The sequence below is a fragment of the Lagenorhynchus albirostris genome, chromosome 10 (assembly GCF_949774975.1).
Source record: "Lagenorhynchus albirostris chromosome 10, mLagAlb1.1, whole genome shotgun sequence".
NCBI lineage: Eukaryota > Metazoa > Chordata > Mammalia > Artiodactyla > Delphinidae > Lagenorhynchus > Lagenorhynchus albirostris.
This window is the reverse complement of record NC_083104.1, coordinates 95940994-95968736: the sequence shown is the minus strand read 5'-3', so window position 1 is coordinate 95968736 and position 27743 is coordinate 95940994. Positions and strand designations below refer to the sequence as shown.

The following is a 27743-nucleotide window of genomic DNA, read 5'->3' as shown; positions in this document are numbered from 1 at the left end:
TCTGTGATGTCATACAAGTGACTAGATGTCTGCCCTGTGTCCTGTGTGTCTTTTTTTTTTTTTTTTGGCACTTCTTGACTCTGAGGATTAATTTTTCATAAATTCCAAGAAATAATCAGTGATGCTCTCTTCAGATATTGCCTGCATCTATCTCACTCTCTTTTTTAGCTCCTCTTCTGTTTTATTTTAACTTTGGGGAATTTCCATTATTTTCTTGTTCGTAAGTCAAATGTTTACAAATATTTTTAAAATATTTTTTTCAGCGTTTGAGGTGTCTTGTGATGTTTGTATGTTTGTTTGTTTCAGGCTACTGTTGCTCTCTATGGCCAGAAATGGACGGCACTCGGGACCTTGTTTCCTTTGGGTGGATAACTTTCTCCTCCTGCTAAGGGTTGTGGGCATGATTTGGAAGGATGCAGGAATTTATGGTCATTATCAGTCGGGATCCCATCAGGAACAGGGAAGCCCACTGAGGGATTCCAAGGATGAAGGTTTTAGAGGCTTTGGCAGTTATTGGAAAGGTCAAAGCAGTAAAAGTGAGGGAAACTTCTACTACAAGGGGATGCTTTGAGGGAGCTGGCTCAGAAATGGTAAATCTCAGAAGTCTCTGCCCCCTCGCTGCCTGTAGTATAAAGCCTGTGATTCCTGGGTGCTTGTCCAGAAGTTGATGCTAACCTCGTGTCTGCACATCTGCTCTCAACTGCCACTAGAGAAAAAGGCGTCCTCACTTTCACGTCTCATGAGAGTGCCTGTCATTGGCTGACTCTCACCTGGAACCATATGGAGAAAGGGATTCTAGGACCTTGTGTGTGATTCCAGGCTTATCCCTTGCTATGCAGAGGAGAATGGAGGAGGGGTGACGGTGATTCCAAGTTGACAACAATTTGGCATAGGTTGTTACGGATCACGGATAGCACTTTATGTTGCACACATATTATTTTATGTGCTCCTAATAGCATGACTGAGAATTAAGAACAGTAAACACACCTATTTCAAGGAACCAATACCCAGTGTAGGTCTGTTAGCTCTTCCAAAAATCACACAGCAAGACAATGGCAGAAATGGGACCAGAATTGAGGTTTTCTGGCACTTGTCAATTGTTTTCATGAAATCAAAAATTAACTTGTAGAAAACATCTGAGATCAATTATTTTTGCAACTGAGACTCAGGGCTAAGACATTTTGCTTCCACTCATCCCAAACCAACTCTTAGGCATCAAGCTGCAGCACTTTTCTTCCTAATAATTTATCCCGTCCAACTTTTTAGCCCAAGAAGAACCTTAACAGATGTGAAAGGACTTTTGTGAAGATAGACTATGATTCACCAGATGGTCCATTTCCTGATGACCTGTACCTGGAGATGTCTTGGACTGTCTGCACCATGCTCTAAAAGTCACCACCTCAAAAGATACCACTAAGATTGTGTCATTCCCTGTGGATATGCAGCTTAATATTCCAGTTGTCAAGTATCATTCAACAAACATTTCTTAAGCACCTTTTTTTCTAGGCTTACAATTTCTGTGATCATCATGATATTTTAATGCCGCTAACTCTGACATTATTAGGTTAGCAAAGTATTTTAAAATATGTCAGAAAAAGTATGCATATTAATTAAAATGTTCCCACATATAAGGCTTAAACTGAAGTCCCTGGGTTGATAGGAGACAGAAGACTTTTATTAAATACTATTTGATAGGTTAAGTATTTTAGTGTCTCTGCCAGTCATTGCTACAAAAGAATATTTATCGTCAAACATGAATTGGGTAAAAAGGGAAATATCACTATATTATTGTCTGTTAGTCACATGTACTAAGACAATAGCAAGAACAGCATTTTCAAGCAATGGCCATGCCCTCTTGCGCCCTGATCAGCAAGCTTGTTTCCGACATCAGGTTTTTATTGTTTCTCAGCATTCAGAATTAGATAGCTGATTCTTTGAGTGAGTACATGGAGTGTGCACCAACATGCCTATAGATTTTTGTATTAATGGAGATGCTCTTTAAATGGCATCTGGGCCCTTTTATCAGACCACTGTTAAAAGACTGCAAGTGTACACTCAGTGTAGAATCACTGAGCATAAAAGCAGGATCTCCACTTTGAGCAAACCTTTTGCTCACACGCTCACAGACTCTGGCAGTTGCCCCTGTCTCACATGGCTCAACATGCATGAAGTCCCTAGAGAAAGAGCTCATTCTTGTTCCCATGTTCTCACTCTTCTTTAGCTTTGCTCTAATTATAAACTTTTAGAGAAAATAAATGAGTCTGGTGAATACATGAAGGTGATAGAAAAAGGATGAAGCTGATAAGTATGGCTGGTGGTAGGTTGGAAGAGTTGTTGAGATTTAGGAAGCAGTTGGGAACGCAGGTACCTATATATTAATGACTGTGCCCATCGGATTGAGAAGAATGAAGGGCAGGGCTGAGAATTCAAAACTTAGTACATAAGCATGTGAGAGCTAGGAACCCATGTGATGGGTGGATAATATGTGGGCAAGTGGAATAAAGCAGACTAGAAATCATCTACTGGCTGATAATCCAAGGACCTGGAGGTGAGAGTAAGATTAGAGGACTTGGAAAAGCTCAATTCCCAATTAGGCACAAGTGGTTGCTCTGTAGGCAGAGAAGATAAAGAGACCGGGGAAAAAGATGTGGAGGCTGGTTGAGAGCCTGTCAGCAGCTCCCTGTTCAAGGACGGGACTCTGCAGCTGTCAGAGTGTCTGCCTGTGGGGTTATGAAGTAACTAGAAGCATGAAGGGGGCTTTTCTGTGCTGGCTCCCTAATCAGGAAGGGGATGTCCATTCAAATCTGTGGAGAAGGCTCTCACACCCTCCACCAGGCTTCTCGTGGGCATTTTCACTTCTGCTCTGAGATCATGGGACTTTTGCCCTCTCCTACCCACTTAGATTTTATTTCTTTTGGTATATCAGAGAGGTTTAGGATCTTCTCTTGTGAGTTTCTCCACCTTGGTTATTCTCCAGCATAAAGTCATTCTTCCTGTTGGTAGTATTACCCGTGGTTGCTGTGGAAGTGGGGACTAATTACATCACACAGGAGGGGAGACCTGCTAGGGAACCCTCAAGGACACCGAATGATTTCAATTATTCAAATTCCCAGTAACTTCTTAGAAGACATGTATAGGTTTTGATCATTAAAAACCTTTGACTTTGATTTTGAAATTGGGATGTATTTACTGGATAATGGAATCGTAAAAGCAAGCTGCTCTTCAGCACACACTGGAAATTCTCAGAACTGGGATTTTTTTTTTAAAAAGATATACTTCTACCATTCTGGTTTCTGCCCTCAAGAGATGAAGAAAGCGGGCACTGTGATTGCTTGGTTCTAGTTATATAAAACCTTAAGTGGACTGGTAATCCTTTGGCAGTTCATTATCAGAATCGCCTGTGTTTACCTCAAGACTTCCTGAGGGGCAAGATGGCTTTATTGTCCTTACCCAGATAACTCTGCTTCCTAATCCCAGCTTAGCTTCTGACTTCTCTGCTGAGCTTTAAGCATTCATTTAACCCAGTGTTTCTCCAGTGCCACTGGAGAGTCTAACCTACCTTAGATTAGGAAGCGAATGGAATGAATAAAGTGTTTTAAAACAAGAGGGCAACTCTTTATAACACTGTAGTGATTAAACCTGAAAAAAAAATCCAAGTAAATATCAGGGTCTGATAAATGATTCTATCTTCATTCTTGCTCAGAGATGTAGAGCAATGCTCTGAGAAAGGATCTTTCCTGTGGTACGCCGTCGGCTTAGCTAGGGCAGCTGTGGTACGCCGTCGGCTTAGCTAGGGCAGCTCTTCCCTCTCTAGAGTCACATGACCAGTTATTTCCCAGCACCATTTTCTGGTCATTGCTGGCAGTCATCGTTTCTCTTTCTAATGTGGACTTGGTCTAGGGTAGAAAATGGCCAGAGAAGATTTTAGAATTTAATGGTACAACAGATATGAAGGAGGAAGAGACCGTGAATCAAAGAAGGCAGACAGACTGTAGATGGAAGAGGGAAGGAAACAGATTCTCCTCTAGAGCTTCCAGAAGGAATGCTGCTCTGCTGACACCTTGATTTTATCCCATGAGACCCATTTTGAACTTCTGACATCTACAACTGTAAGATAATTTGTATTGCTTTAAGCCATTTAAGTTTGCGTTTGTTTGCTACAGTAGCAGCAGGAAACTAATACATACAGCACTACCAAGGCTCTCCCTTCCCCCCAGTCAGACTGCTCTTGTTGGGCTTCCCTGGTGGCGCAGCGGTTGACGGTCCGCCTGATGATGCAGGGGACACGGGTTCGTGCCCCGGTCCGGGCAGATCCCACGTGCCGTGGAGCGGCTGGGCCCATGAGCCATGGCCGCTGAGCCTGCGTGTCTGGAGCCTGTGCTCCGCAACGGGAGAGGCCACAACAGTGAGAGGCCCGCATACAGCAAAACAAACAAACAAACAAACAAACTGCTCTTGTACAAGTCACCAGAGAGTTCATTACTGCAAATCCAATGATCATCTTACAGTGTCGTTCTTACTTGACCTCTCGGCAGCTTTTGACGTAGAAGACTTCCTCTTGAAACATTTATATACTTGACTTCCAGGAGACTAAACTGCACTGGATTTCCTCCTAACTCACTGGCATCTCCTTTTCAATCTCCTCTGTTGAATTCTCCTGTTTTTCCTCCCAAGTACTGAAAGTTGGAATGTTCTAAGGCTTAGCTCTGGGATATCTTCTCTAACCATACTTACTCCCTAGGTGATCTTATTTAACTTTAAAAACAATCTTTATAATGAAGACAGCCAAATTTATGTCACCAGTCCAGAAATCTCCCCTAGGCTTATATGTCCAGCTGCCTATTCTGCATCTAAAGTTTGTTGTCTAATTGGCATCTCAAACATGGCCAGACAAAACAATTTCCTTCTCCACAATCCTTGCACCTCCCCTACCATCTCTATCCATACCTCCCCTGTGTCTTAAGCTAATAATCTTATCTCCCTTTTTTTTCTTGCCAGATATTCAGTAAATCCTCGTGGCTCTACATTCCAGATCTATACCGAGCACAAGCACAGCATGTCTGCAGACTTAGACCAAGCCTCCAAAGGATTTCACTTACCACCCTGTGAGTGACATGGGCCGGGACGCTGCTGTATCAGCAGAACATACTCTGGCTGTTGTCTTATATCATGTGGAAACAGAAGTAGATGGGAGGTGGAGTTCCCCATAGGAACCCTGACCAGGACCCTCTTCCTTTTCAGACATGGACTTTCTGGGGAATAATACTGGAGGGGCGGGGGGCTGTTTTTAACTGTGGCAAATGTTCTGCCAGAGTTCCTTCAGAACACAGCCTCTACTTACAGCAAGTTAAAAGACTGGGTGGGAGTATGTATATAGATAAAACTATAATTTAAGCTTCTTGAGGTGGGAATCATATCTCAAATTTCTCTTGTCACCCCATGAATAATTCTTGATTTTGTACTTTTTATTTGAACTCAGCATTAGAACTCATCTGGGGGCCCAGTTTTCAAGTATATGTTCAGTTATGTCAGGAGATTTGAACCTGCGGTCCATAAATGGAATTTTGAGGGTCTATGAACCTTCTAAGATTGTACACAAAATTTTATGGTTATTTGTGCTTTCCTTGGGAAAGTGTTCATAGATTTCCTCAGATTCACAAAGTGTCTGTTTCCTAAAGGCTGAAAACCACTGAGCTATGCAGAGATATCTAGACTGTGGGTCCTCTCTGCCCAGAAGCGCTGGGGTAAAGAACCAAGGAGGCATGGGCGAGGGGTTTGTAACGTTGAGGACAAAGGGGGGCCTTTTGATGCTGATGTCCCCACAGGTGACCTTCTTTACTCATTAGGACTCACCTACCTCTGCCTAGCCGCCCGACAGTTTCACACCAAGCTTACGGGTGGAAGAGAAAAATCTGAGACTGGGGCCTGAATTTAGTGATGGGCAACATGTGGCATACTGTGAGTGAGGAAGAAACTGGAAGGTTTAGAGTTTCCCTTGACATTTTGACTCCCCAGCAAGCCCCCAGAGAGGGCAAAAGGCCTTCCAGGTTGTCCAATCATGACCCACATGCCTGTCACAGCCAGGCTGGGACACAAGGGGCATAGCAGCCCTCCTGTCTATGTCATTCACTTGGCAATAATAACATACCGCTGCATGACACCATCTATGTCAATGTCTTGTATTAGCATTAACTGTTATTTGTATTATTTCAACGTTGTGTGTGTAAACCAGATTTAAGGCTCCACCAGATTTAAGGTTGCCAGAAGTCAAAACCCTTGTCAAATGTCCATCTTGGTGTTAACCCTTATAGCCGGTACTTAATCATTAGTTTATTTCAAGTGAATAAATGACAACACATTCAATAACTAGGTGGCTGGATTTGGTATTTGCTCCGATTTAAAGAGCCAAGCCCTGTCTCTTAAGAGCAGATTGTTTTGAAATCTCCATTAGTATAAATGAAGCCTTTCCAGTTCTAAAGCTCTGTGATCATGGATTGAGAGTCTTACGTGATCATAACTATTTATGCAGTCCTCGGTAGTTTATAAGGTGCTTGTATGCACTTGCTCAATAATCGTGTACTGATCTCAAATGTAGAGGGCCTCTGGGGGGGTTCTCTGATCTCTTCCCTCTCCTTTAGGGAAACCTGAATGGTTTAGGTTGACTTCCGGAGAAATAAGTTCCCCCAGCTCCCTTCAGGTTAGGATCTGAGCGTTTCCTCAGTTACTGAGTCCTCTTCCTGCTGTTTGAATCTGTCTGTTCTGGTTCTATCTTGAGTAGTCATTTAGATAATGCCTGAGGAGTTAATGTTTTCCTGGCAAAACCTGGAGGAGTACTTTGCTATTCTTTCCCTTCTTTCTTGCAGACTGGAGAACAGCTTAGCAATAAAACAGTCCAGTTGATCTACTTTAAATAAGGCAGCCTGCCCACGGTTGATGCAAATATTACACTGATGTTACTGTTTGGTTTGAATATATAACAAGGATAGAAAAATGTCCATTAGAGATGATAGTCAGCTTTGAACGATCTACTGCAACGGCAAGTCTAGAATGAGCTAGAAGGGTTGGGTTGGGAGGAGCCCAAAGACTTGATGAATCATGAAGGTTTTAGAACTACACTGTGTCAAAGGGGAGAGTGGTATTTCTTAATCTGACAAATCCTACTCATAAAACCCAGGGCAGCAATGCAAATGGCAACAGGGAGAATATTCCAGAGCTAAGGCTAGAATAGTAAACATAAAGACTGTTGTGAAATGAAAGAACCTTCAGGAAAGTATGACGCTGGCTGTGTACAGCAATAATTCTTATATTGTGGAAGAAAAAAAGGAGCAATACAGGAAGTGATTCATTTTAAGATCAGGCCCAGCCCTACATGGAAGCAACTAGTACCAGTGACCTCCCATCCTCACTTTGGCTGCCACAGTGGTGGTTTCTGGGTATTTACTCATTTGAGTTGTCGTGGAAGGACACTGTTAAAATGCAGAAAGTGTCAACAAATTAACCCAGTAACAGCCATTTCCATATTCTTTTATACTAGTATTTAAAAAGTCAACAGAGAGCATTCCTTGAGGTAATAGACCAGGAGTATTTGATAGTGAGGACAGAAAATGTCCAGAGTAAGGGACACAGTTTGGGGAAGAGGGATGAGATGCAGTCACGAGCACACTGGATTTGGAGCAGACACCATAAGGAAGCATGGACGTTTGGGGATGACCCCGTTAGGAGCACCCAATGCTGGTTTTGCTGATGCCAACATTTTCACTAGAAATGGCTCCATTGGGAGTTTCTCCAATTAAATTAACAGAATCACAGAAGAGTCTGTGTCTGACCCAAGGCAGGTTGCCTCTTCTTTTCTCTTTTTCACTGTCGTTCCACGTTTTTGGACCCTAGCCCCTTCTCTCTAAGGGATTCAGGTTACTTGATTGACCAAAAGGCAGAGAGCAGGGTCAAAAGAAACCCCCAGGTTGTGAAGGCACACGAATATTTTATGTTCTCTGTTGTATATTATCTGCCTTGCTAATTAACTGATAGATATGACATACATTATCAAGCTATCTGCTTCCAAAATTACCAAAAGTCCATATGGCTGTTTAGCAAGGTCACGAATGCTGGGCATCACCATCACAACTATTTGGAAGAAATCTAATCTTACTTCCATGTGGAAAATGGTGCCCCAAAGAGGTAGGAAGCTTGTAATAGTTGTAGGAAAACTACTAGCTGAGCTAACAGAACCTTGAAAAGGTATTTGATATATGTGTTTGGCTCCAAATAAAAGACACTTTCAATACTCTGCCTTTTTATTTTAGTAACATCCAGCTCAGTCAGTTGTCCCAAATCGCTTCATTTTCTTAAGTAGAGTTTTGGCTTATTAGCATACAGATGGGGATTTTGGATTTTTTTAAGTGAGAATTCTCACTTTGCTTTGTTAATCAAGCAGTGACATCCTTTTTGATTGCCTGGTGAATTATGAAACTAGACTGAACCACAAGTTCTGCACTTACTATAGTACAAGGCAAGGAAGAGTGAATTATGAGCTCAGTGGCCCCAGGCAAATCATTTAACCTTTTTGAGTTTTTATTTTTTTAATTTGGAAAAATTCAGGATTGTAATTGTTATCTAAAGAAAGTTGTATGAATTAAATGGGCTCCTATTTGAGGAACATACTTAATATAGTCTAAGTGCCATAAAAAGCCACAATATTCCCTGTGTAGGGGTTTCAGATCAACGTTAATGGGAAACTGGGAAGATGAGGAGGTGATCTGACAAAAAGAAGCTGGTAGGACGGGTCTCGGGGAGGTGGGACTTATTAAATATATAGTTTTTGGTCCTGAACTCTAAATGAGATCGGAACTTGTATACCTTAGTTAATTAATTAGTATCTCACTGAGCACATATTTAAAGTGAAAGTACATTTTTCTGAGGGGTGGGGGGCAGGGCACATGGTGGACTGAGCTGCTTTTCCAAATTGGTAATCATGTGAGTTTTAAGACAGTGGAAAAGTTGGAGGTAGAAGAAAGTCTGTGAACCTGAGGAGCCTTGATATGCTACTCCCTTGTGACTTCCCCCTGGTTTTTTTTTTTTTTTTTTGCGGTACGCGGACGGGCCTCTCACTGCTGTGGCCTCCCCCGTTGCAGAGCACAGGCTCCGGACGCGCAGGCTCAGCGGCCATGGCTCACGGGTCCAGCCACTCTGCGGCATGTGGGATCTTCCCAGACCGGGGCACGAACCCATGTCCCCTGCATCGGCAGGCAGATCCTCAACCACTGCGCCACCAGGGACACTGGTTTTTAAATGTCATTGGCTTCACAGACTCTCAGACCTCCTTCTGAATTCCTGACTAATGTGGAAATACATTTGTAAATATTGAGAAGCGGAGCAAGTACTTCGATTACTCTGTGCGTGTGGTGCTGATGACTCAGACCTCCTTCATCCAAGGCCTGGACAGTCCTGCTCCAGCTCTGCTTGTCCAGGCCACTGTTACTGGTATTCAGATACAGTGCCCCGAATAACTCAGAACAGGTTCTGGTTACTCTTCAGCCCCTCAAAAATAAATACATGAATAAAAACCCAAATGGGAAGCAGAAATGTGTAAATCATCTGTGATAAATAGTTGTGATCAAGTGTTAGCTAAGAAGCTGCTTCTGAGCCGTGAGTTATTCTTTGGACATTTGGGTGGATTTTTTTGAGGTATAATTGACACGTATAGCATATTAGTTTCAGGTGTACAACATAATGATTTGATATTTGTATGTATTGCAAAATGTTCACCACCACAAGTCTAGTTAACATCCAGGGTGGATTATTTTTAAAGCTTGCTTGATTCCATTCCTAGATAGGAATTCATTACATGTTATTTGCTGAAGTTACTTCTCTTTCAGGACTGCAGGCTCCAAGAGTTTGCTTGCCCTTATGGTTTCATGTCTTTTCAATAACTTCATAAGCAACTTGGCAAAGAGTCTTGCCTGGACATCCCATCTGCTCTCTGTATCTCCAGTTACAGCACCGCTTTTTGTTCATTTCGTATTCTCAAAGTGTTCTTTAAATAAATAGCGACGGGATGAAGAGGGAGGAGTGAATGGGATTTTGGGGGTTGAGGAGCAGTTTGGAAACATAAATAAGGCACTTGGAGTTCTCAGAACAGAGGTTATTGCCGTTCTGTATTCACTAAATTTTCCTTTCACTCACCATTGCATGATTCAACCACACTGGAAAGATACCATCTAGGGCCTTAGGGTAAACGAGTTCTCGATCGTAGAGAAAGAGGATCCAGAATGACAAAAATACAAACTGGAAAATAGAACACAAAAATAGTATCATTAGGTTTATCTTCAGTGAGTGCTTCCTAAGATAATCAAGGAAACGCAGCAAAATAAAAATAGATACCAGTTTTAAAGATACATTCCTATACATACATAAGGAAATACTAAATGAAGGAAAAAATTATTTATTGTAGAATTACAATACCCAGTCTCTGGGGATTTCAGAGAGTTAGGGATCAATTATTTGTCATTGTGGCAGGCAGAGAGGATGTAGATGAATAGGATTCACAGACCATTTCATTTTAACCAATGACTTCTCTCTTCTCTGAGCTTTACCAGGAGTGCTGAGAGCAGCCACATGGCATGGCTTGAGTCTTCCACTTGCGTTGCCCACTCTCTGAATAGGCATGGCAAGGGGAAGCAGGAAGGCTGGGGCGAGGATAGGTGACAAGCTCCCAGGGTAATTCACAAGCTAGTTAACAGAGATGTTGGATCTCCTTATTGCTCAGAACTTTGGATTGATCCCCATCCTCTTGTACCCCTTGGCTATCTTTTCAAAGTGTCTGTCTTCCATGCTACAAAATCAATGGAGAGATGGGAAAAAATAACTATTAATCTTCTAACGATCTTCTTAAATTCCAAAGGCTCAATTTCTAAGTCTTAAACAATGAATAAACTCCATTGATACAAAAAAAGACTTAGCCTCTTTAGAAGATTTTTGGGGGTGGAGGAGGAGGTGTCCTGCAGAGTAAAACTGGAATGCCAGTACTCACTCCGTTATCTGCGAGCTCATCATTAGTGTTTGGAGAGTTTCATTTTGGATTTAAGTTTGAGGTCTCAATACTATAGGAAGTGGAATGATGACGGGTAGAAAGAGGTAATCATTTCTAATTATAGGCCCTGCTGGGCAGCCCGTATGCCTGGTCTCAGTTTGTTTCCATTCTAACTAATGAATGAAAACATGCGCAATGTTGTAGAAATGTGGACAGTATCAGCAACAAGCCGACTGTCCCTTGCATATATATGTCTTGCCTCTTCCCAATGTCCATTCATTCCACAAAATGCGTGAGTCACCCACCATGTGTCCCACACCAGGTATTTCAAACAGCCTCTCTCTCCTCCATTTCAAAGTGTCAACTTTGAAAGTTTTCATACCTTTTTTTTAATGGTTTCCACTTGCAGAAGTAACAAATGCTTATTGCAGCAAGTGAAACAAGATGTATGAAAGGGAAATTAGTCATCTGCCTCCTCAGCAGCCTCCATTCCCATCACCCTGATGGAACCAAGGTCATCGCAGTTGTATTTTGGTTAAGAAAAGTCCTTCAGACTTCCCTGTTAGACAGTAATAAGGATCTTGTATCAAACGTTCACAAAGGTACAAAAGCTAATGATAAATCTTGTCAGTTAATGTGCCTTATTTCCCGAAGACACTGGGCAGTGCTATGCAGTCCTCAGGCCATTTATGCAAATGCAGTTGCCCTGGATTATAATAATGGGCTCCTTGCTGCCCAGGAGAAGTGTCAGTCCATATGACATGTGTATTATATTACCTGCACATCTTTGTAAACTTACTGCAGATATCGGAAAAGCCAGTGTGGTGAAAAGCAGGTCTCTGAAGGCTGTTACGAACTTAATGTCTTTTTTCCCTTTAGCTCTTTTCAGCACATCTTCCAGACAGGCCACCCCTTAGAAAAGGGCCTGCAAGAACTAAATTCATTACAACAAATGAGGACCTTTTCATTTCCTTTAATTAATACATTCTTCACTGACATGAAGCACCATCCCTCGGGGAGCAGTGTTGATTTGAGAAGGAGGGGCCGCTGGCTGTTTCGGTTGGGAGCCAGTTCGAAGGTTGGTCTTGCAACTTGCTGGGCCCTGACCTTGATCACTAAAACCGATTGTGTAAAGTTGTTTAGGGGATAATAATGTGTACAGTATTTAGCATAATGGACTTGAGCTAAAATGGAAACAGCATAGAGTCAGCTTAAAAGGAGAATGTAGGTAGGAGAGATAGGTAGCTTGGCTGCACAGAGGTGGGAAAAACCAGATAAACAGCACAAGGGCAGAGCACCAGGCACAATGGTAGATATATTCAGGCCTCTTCCTAGGAAGAAAAAAATGTTTAAATGCCTAGTGTTGCAATCTCATTAGAGAAGCCAGAATCAGCGTCAAGAGCCCCATGAAGGAGCTCTGTGCTCTCCTGAGGGAGACCCACAACATGGCACCTTGCCTTGCTGAGGGAGAAGCCAGAGGAGAAGGCCTCTGAGGACCTCACAGAGACAGTCGGTGTGAGGGAGTGATGTAAATCCACAGGGCTACACAGCAAACCGTGGGCTCGGGTGCATCTCTAGGTACCTGAGGGCCTTGAAGGTAAAAAAGAAGCAGGGCCTTTTTCAAGGACACAAGATCACAATCAGAACAGACTTTGTCCATTCTTACAGTGTTCCACAAACCCACGGCTTCTAATTTAAGGGTCACAAGAGTACAGAGTTGGAGTTGGTTTTGAGTTACTGCTTCAGAATCAATCCTATTTCTTGAAAGCTCTGACTGGTACAAAAGGAACAGCCTGGACTCTGCTGTGAGTCTGAGTCAGACAAGTTCTGGAACCTGGGCATCTGGACTAATGATCAACCAAGTCGGCTTTTGGGGAACAAGCTCTGAGCTCTGAACCCTAGGAAACCTCTCGCAGAGTTGGCCTCCTGCCACTCCTCAGGCTGAAGGGTGGGCAGGAGAGGACACAGAGGTGGATTAGGCCAGCGATGTCCCCACGGGGGTCCTCAGACCAGCAGTACCAGCATCACCCCAAAGCTTGTTAGAAATGCAGGCCCTCAGCCCCACCCCAGACTATGGAATCAGAATCTCTGGGAATGGGGCCCAAGAATTTGTTTTTCAATAAACTCCCAGGTGCTCTGTGTATATGCTAAAGTTCTAGAACCACTGGATTAGACATAAATTTATCACTTAAAAATCTTACTGACTACTCAAAACTATAATAGCTGACTTTTTTTTTTGTAATAGCTGGCTTTTATTGATTTTTTGTTATGTGCTGGCCACTGATCTAAGCTTTTAATTTCTTATAACAACCTTATGAGGTAAGTCCTATTATTCCTTCCCCACTTCCCATTTTACAGATGAGGAAACTGAGGCACAGAGAGATAAATAAACTTGTCTAAAGTCTAATGGTTGATAAATATCAAGGCCAGGATTTGAAACCCAAAGTCTGCTTCTTGAGCCAGACTTTAAAAAAACCACACACACCATGTGATGTGTCAGGTTTCTAAGAATAAGGATAAAGCACTGTGGGAGTTCAGAAAAAGAGACCATTATCTCCAGGTGGGAGAATTAAAAATGACTTCAAAAAATACCGATGCCTGATTCTCACTCCCAAAGATTCTAATTTAATGAGTCTGGGGGTGCAGCCTAGGCTTCAGGATCTTAAAACATTCTCCCAGGTGATTGTAATCAGGGCAGCCAAGGTTGAGAACCACTTGCCTAGAGGAACTTCCATTTGGAAATGCAGACCTGGTAGCCTCCAGGGAGGCGGGGCTGCGGAGATGAGCCCACATGGTGGGATGAGGTTTCTAAAGAGAGGACAAAGGGAAGAGGAGAGAAGTGGGAAGCAAATGCTGAGGAAATGCCCTCCTCTAAGGGACAGAAGGGCTAAGGGGGAAGCAAAGTAGCAAAGAATGATCAGATGGTAGAAAATCAGGAATGTGCAAGAACCCCATGGCCCTGAGGGAGGAGGAAGCTTCAAGCCAGAAGGGGCCATTCCAGGGAGGGTGGGCTACAGTTTTAAATGCCATGAAGAGGCTGCCACCCCAATACTCGTCATTTACTTTTGCCGTTGAGCCCTGAGCGCTGCAGAATTGGAGTGCAGTCTTTGCACTGAATGCTAGGAGAAGTCTCCTTCTCTCCGCTTCTTCCCCAGCAGCTCTCAGCTCACCCCTGAGGCCATAGCAGGAAGCTGCTGGAGTTAGGAAGGGCAGACGAGGGGCCTGGGCCCCAGTGAGGAGGCCTGCACCTTTCTATCAACACAGCAATTAATCCACACAGCAATTAATCTCCCACTGAGCGCTGAGTGCCTGCCAGGTTTTCCCTCCTTGGGGAGAGGCCGCCTCCACCCAGCATGTGAAGTCCCTGTGACCGCTTTCCTTAGCGAGAACTTCCTAGCGTCAGCATGAGTCAAGCTCGTCCTGACTTTCTCTTGCCTTTCCCAGTCACAGAATGTGGAAATTGGACTGGGGAAAGAACACATTACTCAGAGCCTCCGTGGCTTCTCCTTCACCGATAAAAATTTGCTCCACACCACAAACTTGCCAATCACTTCTCCCCCTCTCCCCTCAGCTCACACGTTATTTCACAGGCATATGTCACTTTGGAGAGATGCCAGCTGTGTGCGTGAGGCAGCCTTGTCTCCATCGATGTTAACCCACGTTGATGCGCCATCATCTGTGTCAACAAGGAATATTTATGAGCCCCTGCATAGGAGCCCGGGGGGGGGCGCTAGGGTGTTGCCAAAAGAAATAAACAGGCGAGAACTAGGGCATAGAGGATCCACACAGCAGAGCTGGCGAGCAAGGAGAGGGAGGTGGCATGGGCTTACTCAATGGGGAGGCCTCCTGCAGGGCCTCAAGGGCAGGTTTGCATCAGCTCACAAAACCAGACACTGGTCTGCTCATTCTCTAAGGACAGTACACGGGGATGTTTATAAGACACTCACAGAAGGAATAGTCAAGGGGGAAAATGGCAGCTGTTAGGGACTGAATTGTATGCCCCCAAAATTCATATTTGAAGTTATAACCCTCAGCACCTCAGGAAGTGGCTGTATTTGGAGACAGGATCTTTAAAGAGGTGATTAAGTTAAAATGAGGACAGAAGGGTGGGCCCTAATCCAGTAGGACTGGTGTCCTTAGAAGAAGAGGAGATTAGGACCCAGACCCACACAGAGGGTAGACCACGTGAAGACACAGGGAGAAGGCAGCCATCCACAAGCCAAGGAGAGAGGCTTGTAGAAACCAACCCTGCTAACAACTTGATCTTGGACTGCTGGCCTCTAGAACTCTGAGGAAGTTTCTGTTGTATAAGCTCCCCAGTCTGTGGTACGTTTTTATGGCAGCCCCAGCAAACTAATAGAGTAGCATTGAAAGAAGATAGCAACAACTGGCCTTCTTTTACGACTCTTACAGCAAAATTACTGTTGTTTACATTTCTCAACTATTTGGGCCGCTCAGAAAAGCAGAGTTAACGGTATATTCTTGGTCAGGGTTTACTTCAGAGTTGCTGCTGTCTAATTTAATTTTTTTCTACCAGTTCTTCCCTAATTCCATCTGTCCTTTCTTCTGAAATACTGCTGATCTAAGATTGTTAGCTGTCTTCCATTTTTGTTGCTAGCTGACAAACTTCCCACCTGGGAGAGCTTAATTTACATTTTTTTAATAACTAGTGCAACTTGAGAAACCATAGCTAAAGGATGTTTCGTTTTTACATTCATATGTCTTCACAAAATTCACAACAATCTTGAAAACACAGAAGCTTAACCTTTCTAAGTCGTCAAGTTTATTTTCCTTGCTCTAAGCCAGAATCCTCTTAAACTATCCCAGGAAATGAGAATTTCTTCATTTAAAAATAATTCCAGAGAGGGAGATTCCACAAGTTTCCTGAGCAAGACATTACAACTCTGACTGAATGAGTCAAGTAATCCAACGCCCAGCTCAGCTCTCTGTGCCTGACTCAGACAGGCCGGGACTTTCTCAGGTCTCGCCTTCAGAATGATGCAACACTTGCAGTGGAGATTAATTCAGAATAAAATAGCAAATGGGGACTCATTGTGATGAGCATTTTGTATAACTGTGGTGGTAAGGGTGGTGGCATCTGGGACAGGTAGAGGAAGTTTGTCAAATATATCTATTATATGTAATATTATATTTCAGACATTATTCACGTGCATTGAGCTTATGAAACAGATGAAAGAATGAGATCAAGAACATGGGAGGAGAACTGATATGAAGAACACAAGAAAATAAAGAGAAGAAACTAAGAACATTGAGGGACAGGTTGGAAGGAAGATTTGTAAGAATGCTTAGCCAGTGTTGTATAGCTGATAACAGCTGGCTTCAGTGTAGCAGTAGGATGGCCGTGCGGTAGGCTGTCTTACGGGTGGGATGGGGTTCTCTAGAAAGTGGCTCTTACCAGTTAAGAGTTATGTTCTGATCATTTATTCATGCAGCCAACATTCACAGAATGTCTCTTAGGTGCCAGAAGTTAGGCATAATACAGACCAGGGCAGGTTCTATGTTAATATGTCTTTATTAGGAAGAAGAAGAGGCGGCAGAAGAGGAGGAACCTTTTCGGTACATTTACCATTTTACGTTTTGTAGGCCAGGTTCCTTGGGAAACAGAATCTGAGATGCTGAGATCTGCCTGAAGGGTGTTCATGGAGGAGTGCTCTCAGAACATCCATGAGAAGAGGGAGGGAGGGAGGGAGAAGGACTGAGCACCAGGAAAACCGGAAGGGCAGTACAGTTGCATGGGATCAGCTAATCCCCGAAGGAGCCCTGGAGTTGAGCTGTCCCTTCAGAGTTGTCCTGGAGCCCAGCCTTTGTAGCCCAGGTCAACCAGTCTTTGCACGCAGCAACCTCAGGGAGGTCTTAAGCCTTGGTCCAGGTAGCTCCCTTCTGCTGAGGACAGTTGTGGGATGAGAGCTCAGCTAGGAGTCACCAGCAGGCAGCACCCCTTCTCCCAGGAGCTGGGGAATGAGAACCTTGATGCTGAGGAGGTAGGGGAACCTGTGTGCCACACCACAGATCCACTACATATGAGGCACAGAGGAGTTAGGTAACTCACTCAAGAGCACGTGGCAAGTGAGTGGCACCCAGGCAGTCTGGCTCCAGAAGCTAGGCCTTCGATCACTAATCTTTATACTGTGCACAAAGAACCTACCAAAACGCTGTCATGGTTACTCAGTAAAGCACAGCTGTTTTATTTCGGGTACTGGTGGTGACTCTTCCCTTCTCTCAGCCCTCATCCTTTCAACTATCTGAGAGGTAAAAACAGTGATCTTAAGCATTTTTGTGGAATAGACAGTTAAGTGTATTTCTGAGTCTGCTGAGCTTAAGAGTTCCACAGATGAATATATTAACCCGATGATGGAAATTAAAGGTTGGCCCCAAGTATCGCAGTGGGTTCTACATACTATAAATGGATCCCTGTCCTCTCACTGTTCATGGGCTACCTTGGAGTTTGAACGATGGAACGTCCCCAAGGATCTCTCAAGGATCTCTCTTCCCCTGGCCCTGCTTTGCCATCCCTGAGGACCTATGTAATGAAGTGGCTGTTGTCATCCTGAGAGCTTGACGATAATAAGGTCAGAGCTGCCTGCGGCTTGGGCAACTTTATATGAAGAGGGGAGGGCAATGTCATGCCTCTGTTGGTGAAGTGGGGGGAGGGAAACAGGGAGGGGCCCGCCCAGAATCTCCCCCGGAGATCCCAGTTATGAGGCACCACCTCTAACCATGTTTCAGAAGGAAGTTTATTTTTAAAAAGAGGAAAACCCAGCAAACTCTTATGAATTCTGCAAGCCGATTTCAATTGTAGCTGAAAAATCCCTCTGTCCCCTCTCCCCAGCTTGCATTCCCTGGGGTCAGGGACAGTCCCTGGGTGGAAGTGGAGTGGATGGAGAGGAGGGAACACAACATTGTGGAAGACCCAGGCACTGGAAGCCTGAGCCAACGTGAGCACCCGAGGATGTCCACAGCACTGCCTTGTCTCCTTGCCAGCTCCTGGGGGCTACCGCATTCAGCAGGATTCACTGCCCTCTGCCTGAGCTTGCAGACTCTAGCTCTAGGGCTTCCCCAGTGCCTGAGGGCATCCACCTAGGCAACTATTATATAGGGAAAGCATTGACTCCACAGTGGTCCTCCTCTAGCTGGGAAGCTGAAGTGTGAAGCCTGTGGAGGGAAGTACTTGAGCAGTGAGGCAGTTGGGTGACCCTTGCCTGAATCCATGACCCACCACCCATGGTGCTCAGTGAGGGGACTGATGTCCCCCAAAATTACCCTCCCCTCTGCACCATCCTTTCTGTACTCAAAGATGAGATGGCTAGAAGCTCACCAGCACTCTCCTATCTCCTCATTCCGTTTTCCACTTCTTACACCATTCTGAGTGCTTCCCTTACGTCCTTTGTCCCTTACGGTCACTCTGTGGTTATGCACTATTTGACAGATTTGTAAATAGAAGACAAAGAAATACCCAGACCAGGGTCAGTAGGAGGTGGAACTGAGGAACCATCCCAGAGAGCTCATGATCTTGGAGCTCCTGCTTATACCCACTAAGCTCTACTGCCTTCCCTCCCAGCAGGGAATTGGCTGCCTCTTCCCTGGGGTCAGTTTACTCCCTCATTAGACAGAGACTCACATCTCTCCTCTTCTTCCTTTACTCTCCTTAGGCACTAGGCAGGAATTGGTCGCCATTCCTCAGTGGCACCCCCACTAACTCACCTCATGCCCCAGGCATCAATCCTTTGAAGCCCCTGGGGTAGCTTCAGGAGGAAATGGGGCCCACTTAGAATGCTGACTTGGATTAAGTTGGACTTTGTTCTTAGGGGCCATGACGGATATTCAGCCAACTAGAAATGAAAGCTGTTTAAAGGGGCGGGATGTAAATTTCCTGGAAAGCAGGATGGGGTACTGACTTCAATATGTTTACATAAAATAAATTTAAGAGTGTTATAGCAAGTTATGAGACCTCTGTGACTTTGTAAACGCAACCGTTAACTAATTATTCGTTAGTTAACACTAATTAATCATTAGGAAACACAACCATTAATCAGCCCACAAGACCTCAAGAGCTAGAAATTTTAAGGCGCAGTATTTCACGTGATGTCACGTATTTGAAGTCTGACCTTAAATCGATCCTCTAAAACACATTCAACCCATCTTCACCAGTTGGAAAACGTTGCATTAAGTCACAATTTCAGGATGACACCTAACAGCAGAAAGGAAACAGCCATAGGGAAGCCCCTCTCTGCCCATTTCAAGGGCCAGAAGATGTCAGAAGAGACTATACTGCTCAGGAATACAGAAAAGTGAGGTCAAGTCCAGTCAACATACCAAGGCACCCAGCTTTTATTATGGGGATAATCTGCGCCAGCCACTGTGGCAAATACAATGTAGAATCCTAGAACGTCAGGGCTGGCAAAAACTTAGGAGACAAAACTCCTGTTTGGGAGCCACTTACAATTTGATTGAAATGTTGAGAATCACATGTGGGTGGAAATGAGAAAACAATACTATACATAAATAAGCGGAGACTGAGAGAAGCCGTAAAAATTCAGGGAAAGGAAAAAACGAATTTGGGCTAGAGTTGCTCAGCAGAGATTTTAAGGAGAATATGGGATTTCAGGTGGTCTGTGAAAGCAGCAGGTGGTGTGGAAGCAGGTAGGCCTTTCATTCAAGGATAGTGTGAATATGGGTAGAACAGTGACAGCAAAAGCCTAGGGACCAACACTGGAGAAGACACAGGCCTTCCTGGAGAATAGACCAAGCTTCCTAGGGAGGCGAGCGCCCGACGGCCAAGTAGGCAGGTGAGCTCTTAAATCAGGCGTTTAGATTGGTCCTGTAAGGTAGGAGGGAGCCCCTGTGGTTTCTTGAGTAGCTGACCACACTTCTCAGGCAGGCTTATGATGTTCGAAGCGAAACAAAACCCAGAGCAGTTCTTTGGGAAGATTAATCTGAAATCTGAGTGATGGATGGACTGATAATGGGAGGACAGTGAAGAGGTGATCTGGTCATCTAGGTACCAACTAATAAACACCTACAATGAGAGGGGCAGTAAGATTGGGGAAGAAGGGATGAACCTAGTAAGAGGGAAGACACAGGATTTGGTGGCTGATTAGTCAGGGAATTAACACTAGGAAATAAGTGTCCTGGACAGATGAGTGTCTTTTTCCATTCTTGGAAATATGGTGCCTCTGGGACATGTAACCGAGCTATAATTAAGAAGCCAGGGAGATGGGGTTTGGGAGTCAGTGATGAATCTGCTCTTAGCCATGCTTAGTGTGAGGGAGGACAACCATACTAGAATTTGGATTTGATTAGATCATCAGTCCTGGCTGACACTGCTCTCTTTACCTTGACTATTCTTAATGTGAAGCTAATAGATACATCAAGCTGAGACTTTTACTGTATGATTCTAATTCCACAAATCATCTTTTGTTATTTTCTATTTACTTGTTTTCTCATAAAATTCTATTATTGAAACAAGCCATCACCTTGATAGTTTTCAGGCACAGTAGAACTGTATTCAGGGCTCAAATCTCAAAATCAAAAGCCAGCAAGTTACCAGAGAGGAGGAAGCTGAGCTTCCAGGCTGCTTTGATTTGAACCTTCTGAATTTCCTCTCCTTAGCATTACAGAGAGTCATCTTCTTTTTTTTTTTTTTTGCCATGCATTACCTCTGCCTAGGATTATGATGCCAAAGAACTGGAATATTTTGTCTAGTTTCTGAAATCAGATGTTTATACGGTACCCTGCATTTAGGTTAAAAATCTCAAAACTTTAATTAGCATCCCCAAAGGCTGCAGCATGTTTAGCTTTTAACTCTAAAAATAATTTTACATATTTCCAAAATATTTTTTAAAAACCTATTTTTCTCCCATTCATTCACACTTCATCACTTCATTCATCAGATTGTGGTCAGCTGGGCTAGGGAGACAAGAAAGGATCAAGTGATGTGATTGGTTTGTAAATAGTTGAAAATGTGTATTTACCATTTGGTTGGGTGATTTGTCCTTTAAGATGGAGCCTGAGCCTATAAAAAATTGAAGTGGGATCCGAACATGGCAAAATGTATTTGCTTTTCTTAGATAAATCTGTTAGTCTGTGTGTGCTGTAAAAGGGCATTATTCCTCCACTGGAAATTGCACTTCCCACGCAACATGCACCACTCTGCCTTCCCTCACAGACTTCCCCAAGCAAAGTTCAAAATTCCTCCTGCATATGTAGTCAGTCCCATGGTGAAACCATTAGTTTAGTTCCCCACTTGGGCTCATCTGAGAACTTCAAGACAAGATTCTTTTCAAAAGAGCCTTTAACAAGTAGCACAAAAGGTAGCTATGGATAACTCCCAAATGGGGTTTCTCAGAGCAAATTGTCAAGTAAAAGAGAATGCCAAAACTCACAAACAAACAGTGACGAAGAAAGACAAATATTGGAATGTTGTACTTGATAAAATCCAAAGGTGTTATGTGTAGAAGCACTGATATTACAGACAAATAGCTTGCTTCCTGATACAGCCGAATGGACTTACCAGGTTAAGGAATGTTAAGTACTTCCATTGTCCACCATTTAGAAAGACTTTGGATTTCCGTGGATCCTCTCCTTGTTGTGAGATATAAAAATTGAGGAAAATATACCAGCTCAAAACAAAAAAGTGGTATATGCACGTAGAAGTCCTCGTCATGGCTAGCTCTGACCAGGGGACTGTAATGGTCTCAAAGTAGCTTCCCTCTGGCGTACTTCCGCAGGTGACAGCGGAAGTCCTATGGCAGGCCGGGCCAGAGAAGGAGAGCTGTGTAACACACCCCTCTGGGATTGAGAGTTCCACCATGGCTGAATTTTGCTTCTCTCATAGGCTCCTTTCCTGATAAACGTGGGAGACAGGATTATTGCTGATTTTCAGATGCCTTCACTTAGATAATAGGTAATCTGCAAATTTGCATATGTTTCAGTATTTAGGCTTTGAAGAGGGCAGGGAGCAATGTAAGAAGTGCACTTTGCACTATTTGACTGGGTCAGGGCATGATTAAATGACCTTATCGTTAAGTACCAGAGAACTCTAATGAAAATACCTACCGTCATGGTCGTATTTTCTTTTCTTGGGGGCAGAATAAGGAAGTTGCCATAATATATCTTGAGAGAATGAGAAGCAGGTTGACAGGCCAGGAGGGAGAGATTGTGGGCGTGTTTATCGCATGGAGGGAAGTAAATATTTAGAAAGGGGAAGGGTGTTGTAATCTTGCTCCTAAGGTCTCTGAGGCCCTATAAAATCTGAAACAACCTTTGATCCTCTAGGGAGCAGCCCCAGCGTTTCAGTTAGTTGTTTCCCCCCCCCCACCCCCCGCAGTTTTTTATCTATACTCTAGAGAACCAAGAGTTACTGAGAGCTGTCCCAGACACTCCATTTAAACAGGCATTTCTGTTCCCTTGGAGGGAAGAAGCATAGCAAGTGGTCTGTGGCCAGAGAATCAGGAAGAGGTGTGTGGTCACTACCCCAATATACCTGAGCTCAGACACTGCTGAGAGAGGATGAGGGTCTCTGCATTGCCTTGGAGAGGACAAGAGTATGCTTAGGCTGGGTAAAGTTGCCAGAACCGGGCCCTGCCTCAGGCTCGACAGAAGGGACCTTGTGACATCACCAGCTTGTTTCCCTGGGCAACTGACTCAGAGGGTTTTGAGCAGATCCCCAAGGGAAATGCTCCTGATGCAGTTATGTAAGTCTGTAGGTGGTGCTGTTCAGTGATTTAATCAGGGTTTACAAGTACTGGGAGAAAGAACTGCAGGCTACACATGGAGTATAAAACAAAAACAAACCTACCTCCTAAGTCACTGGATCTGTAACTGTAAACGGGGACTGTAAACGGGGACATCAGGAACTGTAAACGGGGGTAGGACAAGCCTGAGCCAACAATATAGGGTCTGCATTGTAACCATTCCCAAAGGAGAGGATGGTCTGGGAAATGAGAGACGGAAAATGCGGTACACAACTCCATGGCCTAAGTTAAAATGGTAAATAACAATAGCGGCTAATACTTGTACAGTACTTACTATGAGGCAGGCGATGTTCCAGATGCTTTGCGCATATGAACTCAGTTAACACTCTAAACACTACTATGAAGTAAGTACTACTGTAATCCTCATTTTCAGATGAGGAAATTGCAGCCCAAGCTGGATGCATTCAAAAGCTGGTAAGGGGCAGGCAGAGCTGCAGGCTGCACTCATAACCAGTGCGCCTGGCCACAAAGAAACACACCCTCAGACTCCCTTTGCAATGTTTCTCCCTGCCGAGCCCCTTTTATTCCTCTACCTCTCCCATCAGAAAATTCTCTCAGGAAAGGATCAGTTATGTTTTAAAAGTTGGTGCATATATGAGGTACTGTGCTATATGTCTCCCAGGGTGTTTTCATGGTAAGCATCATTATAGATTTAGGGATTTTTATCCCTTTATACAAAATCCCAAGCATAGGTCTGCAGATGGGTAAAGAATTGAGGAAATATTGGGAAAGGAGAGGAGACAAAGACCTAAATCTCCCTGGTGTTTCCCAGGGACCTGGCCCAGCTGTTTGTCCATCGCACACTACATACTCACCATAGCGATTTTGCTGACTCTCATGATTTCTACCACTGCTTTCTAGTTTAGGACCCAAAATTTTATACCTCTAATCCCAGCCCTCTCCCCATCTCCATCAAGCTTCAAACATATCTTTGACTGCTTGTTAGACATTTCCTCAATTAGTTAGATGCACCTCGAACTCAAGATGTTTAAAATGAATTCAGCACCTTGCCCCAAACCTGACTATTTACCTCTATTCTCCGTCTGTGAGTATGGCCCTGTCTTCTAACTGGGAGTCTTCCTTGTTTCCTCTCTCTCCCTTACTCCTCAAATCCAACTAACCACCAGATCCTGCTAAGTTCATCTCCCAAGTCAAGCTCAAGTCAGTGCTCTTCTTTCCATTCCTTCTACAACTGACCTAGTTCAGGTCTTCTTCATCTCTTTCCAGTACTTTAGTAACTGTCTTCTAACTGGTTTTCCTAATTCTAGTCTTATCCCCCAACTCTGTTCTTCACAAGGTCAGGGAGTGATTCTACCTAAAATGCCAGTCTTACCACATCTCTCCCCCGCTTAAGTCCCTTTACTGCATCAGTATCATTAACAGAATAACATCCAAGTTCCATAACTTGGTGAACTGGCCACTCTCAGCTAGCTTTGATAGTCTTTCCTGCCTTACTCTTGTCTCATAGTTGATGTTCGTCCTACAGCACCAAATTGGCATAGTTTTCCAGTCACAACTGGCTATGTCATGTCCTAGTGCCTTTACTCTTATTATTTCCTCTCCCTGATGGCCTCCTCACAGCATGTCTTTGACTGGTTATTTCATAACCATGTTCAAAAATGCAGCTCAGCAGTTTCCTTCTCTAGAAACCCTTACCTGAACCTGTCCTCAACCAGGCCATATTAATTAGCCACTTCTAGTCTCCCTTAATACCCTGTGTGTCTCTGCAAATTGCATGATGATTAGTGTCTTAGTCCATTCAGGGTGCTATAACAAAAACGCCATAGATTGAGTAGCTTGTAAACAACAGAAACTTATTTGTCCCAGTTTTGGAGGCTGGGAAGTCCAGGATCAAGTTGCTGGTAGATTCTGTCTGGTGAGAGCCTGCTTCCTAGACAGTCGTCTTCTTGCTATGTCCTCACACGTGGGAAGGAGCCAGAGATCTCCCTGGGACCTTTTTTGTAATGACACTAATCCCATCATGAATGCTCCAGCCTCATGACCTAATCACCTTCCCTCCTCCTAATATCAATACTTTGGGGATTAAGATTTCAATTCATGAATTTTGGAGAAACACAGTCTGTAGCAATTAGGATTTTATCTTTTTTTATGTGCCATTATCTCCCATTATATCCCAAACACACAGAGGTGGTATGTTTGGATTCCTAGAGCTTAGCATATTGCTAGGCACACAGTAAGAACTTAATAAATACCTGTTGAATAAATGAATGTGTGCAAACCAGGTGTGGTCGTCTGCTGAGCCTTACTATAAATAGCTGCCTCATTCATTAAAAACCTACGACGTTCAAAATGTTCAGCTGCTGGGTTCTGGGGAGGAGGTGGAATACTAACATGAGTAAGACATAGGCTAATCCCCGTAGGAACTCACAGTCAAGTGGCAGAGACAGATATGTAAACAAAAAATTACAGCACAATGTGATAAGTACTGTAATAGAGGCATGTATAACATACTAATGGAGCCTAAATTATCCTGCAAATTATTCTGTCATTCTAAATATGCAGAAGATGGAGTTAAAGATGAATGCATTGAGTAAATCATAGGAGACTCTCGATGTCATGTAGGAGAAGGTAAGAATTAATGTAATCTCACTGAGTAAAGTTGTGGTAACCACCAGCACAGGTAACAGTTTTGTCTGATGGAGATTGTAACCCATTCCTTCTTCGGCCAGTCACAGAATGATGAGGTACAAAGAGCAGGGGCTCAAACCTGGGCTTGAGTCTGCTGCATGACCTTGAGCTGGTCAGACATCAGCCTCATTGGGATGTTAGTTAGTTCCCTCAGGTGTGAAATGGGGCTCAGGGAATCTGGAATGGTGATTGTCTCACTTCCTAAAGCCAGGACATCTGTTGGGCTAAAGGAGTAATTGATGTGGGCTAGCCTCTGAAGAGATTGGCCGGGAGTCCCAAGCCCACACCGATACACACCCACTCCAGCACATACTGTAGAGCCAACCATAGTGCAAGGCGTTGGAAGCCCCTTCACAGTGATGACTGCAGGTAGCACAGTGGAGAGAAGGAATTAAGGGTGATGGAGCCCAGAATTCTTGAGGCTATGGGGAAGAGGTTGAGGGAGTGTGGTTTCATTCTGGCACGAGGGAGAGACCCCTCCCACTGATGGTGCTGAACAAACTAACCGGTAAATCCCAATCATTTTAAGCTTCAAGACAAGACGTGTTGGTGGGACTTACCTGTATTCCACTTACCTTCTTAACCTACAGAGAACCATGTTGAGACGGCTCCTTCCCTTTAAAGTTGATATATACCTCCCCAGCCCTTATAGGCTCCCTTAGCTTCACCCACCCTTTGGTAAATAGTCCCATTGTTAAATTCCCAGCTGGGTGGGGCTACCTTTTTCCGCTGGAACTCTAACTGATGGAGCCGGTCTGTGTGCCCCTCCAGGAGTATCTGATGCAATTCTGGGCCCTCAGCACTGTTTATGGTAGCAAGTAAATTCTAGATGCTAATGAAGATTTGTTTGCATGGATCAATTCTGGTATTGTGGTATTCTTAATATCTACCTGGGGCGGAGGAAGGTTCTCTAACTGTTGGGTTTCCAGATTATTACCACTCTCATAACCCAGTGCTGTTTGTATATCCCTGGAAGCACTGCTGCCTCTGAACCAATATCACCCCCACTGTCTTCTAAAGGCCCTCTCCCCAGTAAAAGGTACCTACCTTTTATTCTGGAAATAATTAAATGTGTGAGATGCCCAGTTGAAGTCAAGGTTCAGGGAGACGAGGATCTTCCTTCCAGTGGACTTTGCGTCCCTAGGATCCTTTGTCCATTTGCCGTACATGTGGCTGAAAACTGAGTTAGAATGAAGCGTTTCACCCATTGGGTTATTTATACCACATCTAACAGCACTTGATTTTCTCAGAGGCCACTGTGACTGCCCTGCTTTTCAAAAACTAGAACATTTATTAAAGGCTCCCATCTGAAGTCTGTTTGGTGAGACCATGTGTGGGTTTCCAGCCACCAAACCAAGCCAGCTCAGAAAGGCACTGGAACCTGTTTTTTTCAGTCTATGAAAACTTTCCTGGCCCATCACTTTGCCGGTTGCATTGGGAAACCTGATTCAGATCTGCCTTACTTTTTGATCTCCAGTTCTGCTTTTGCAGTGGAATGCAATGTCTGTGTTAATCTTCTCAGACTCACTTAGAGCAGCAGAGTTCTCTGTTGGTAGTTTTGATGGTGCATTTTCAATTGGGAGCCCAAAGAACTCTTCCTGTTTACAAGCATGAAATTGACTCACATTGTCTTAAAAGTTTAGAGTAGGAAAGAAGAGTTTGAGGTCAGTTAATTCAACCTCTTCATCTTTCAGATGAGAAAATTAAAGCTCAGAGAGGTTAAAGGACTTGCCCCAAATCACACAGCTGTTAATGGGAGAGCAATGACCAGAATACAAGTGTCTTAACAATCAGACCAGTGAGCTTTCACTGTTTCTTGAATTGCTTTGTTTTGTACCCAAGCTCTGAAATTTTCAGGTGAATTTCTCTTGCTTTAATTAGTTTGTGTGTCACTTCATTATGTGAGGTCTGATGAAGTTATTAAAGAGAAACTGAAATGACTTTTCATTAAAGAGAAACCTAGAAATGACTTTTTTAGATGCCATGTCAGATTTCATGTTTTGCAAAATTGTGTTAATGAGAAATACATGAGTTTTCTCATGAAAGAACTCAGATATTTCAGATAAAATTTTATATGCTGAACTAATCAGCAAAGTTAAAAAACATAGTCAGTGCTGACCAATCAGCAATTCCAGTTTCAGTCTTTTAAAACTCTCATGTAAATGCCTGTTTTCTTGGGAAATTCACCACAAGAAGATCAGCAGTTAAGCTCTGGTTATCTTGTTTTAGTAGTCTGTATAGTACCATGTGTGAATCATGTATATTCATATACCTAAACTGCACTTTGCTGA

The 27743-nt window shown here is 43.7% G+C and overlaps 1 protein-coding gene across 1 annotated transcript in view; it reads right to left on the bottom strand.

Moving 5' to 3' along the window:
• ADTRP (androgen dependent TFPI regulating protein) overlaps positions 1-21728 on the bottom strand; it is a 68799-nt gene extending 47071 nt beyond the window's left edge. The window contains 3 exon segments of the mRNA XM_060164278.1: positions 10183-10284; positions 11829-11963; positions 21561-21728. Coding sequence (XP_060020261.1) covers positions 10183-10284; positions 11829-11963; positions 21561-21713 — 390 coding nt within the window. The 5' untranslated portion in view covers positions 21714-21728.
• Positions 21729-27743: the final 6015 nt, after the last annotated feature.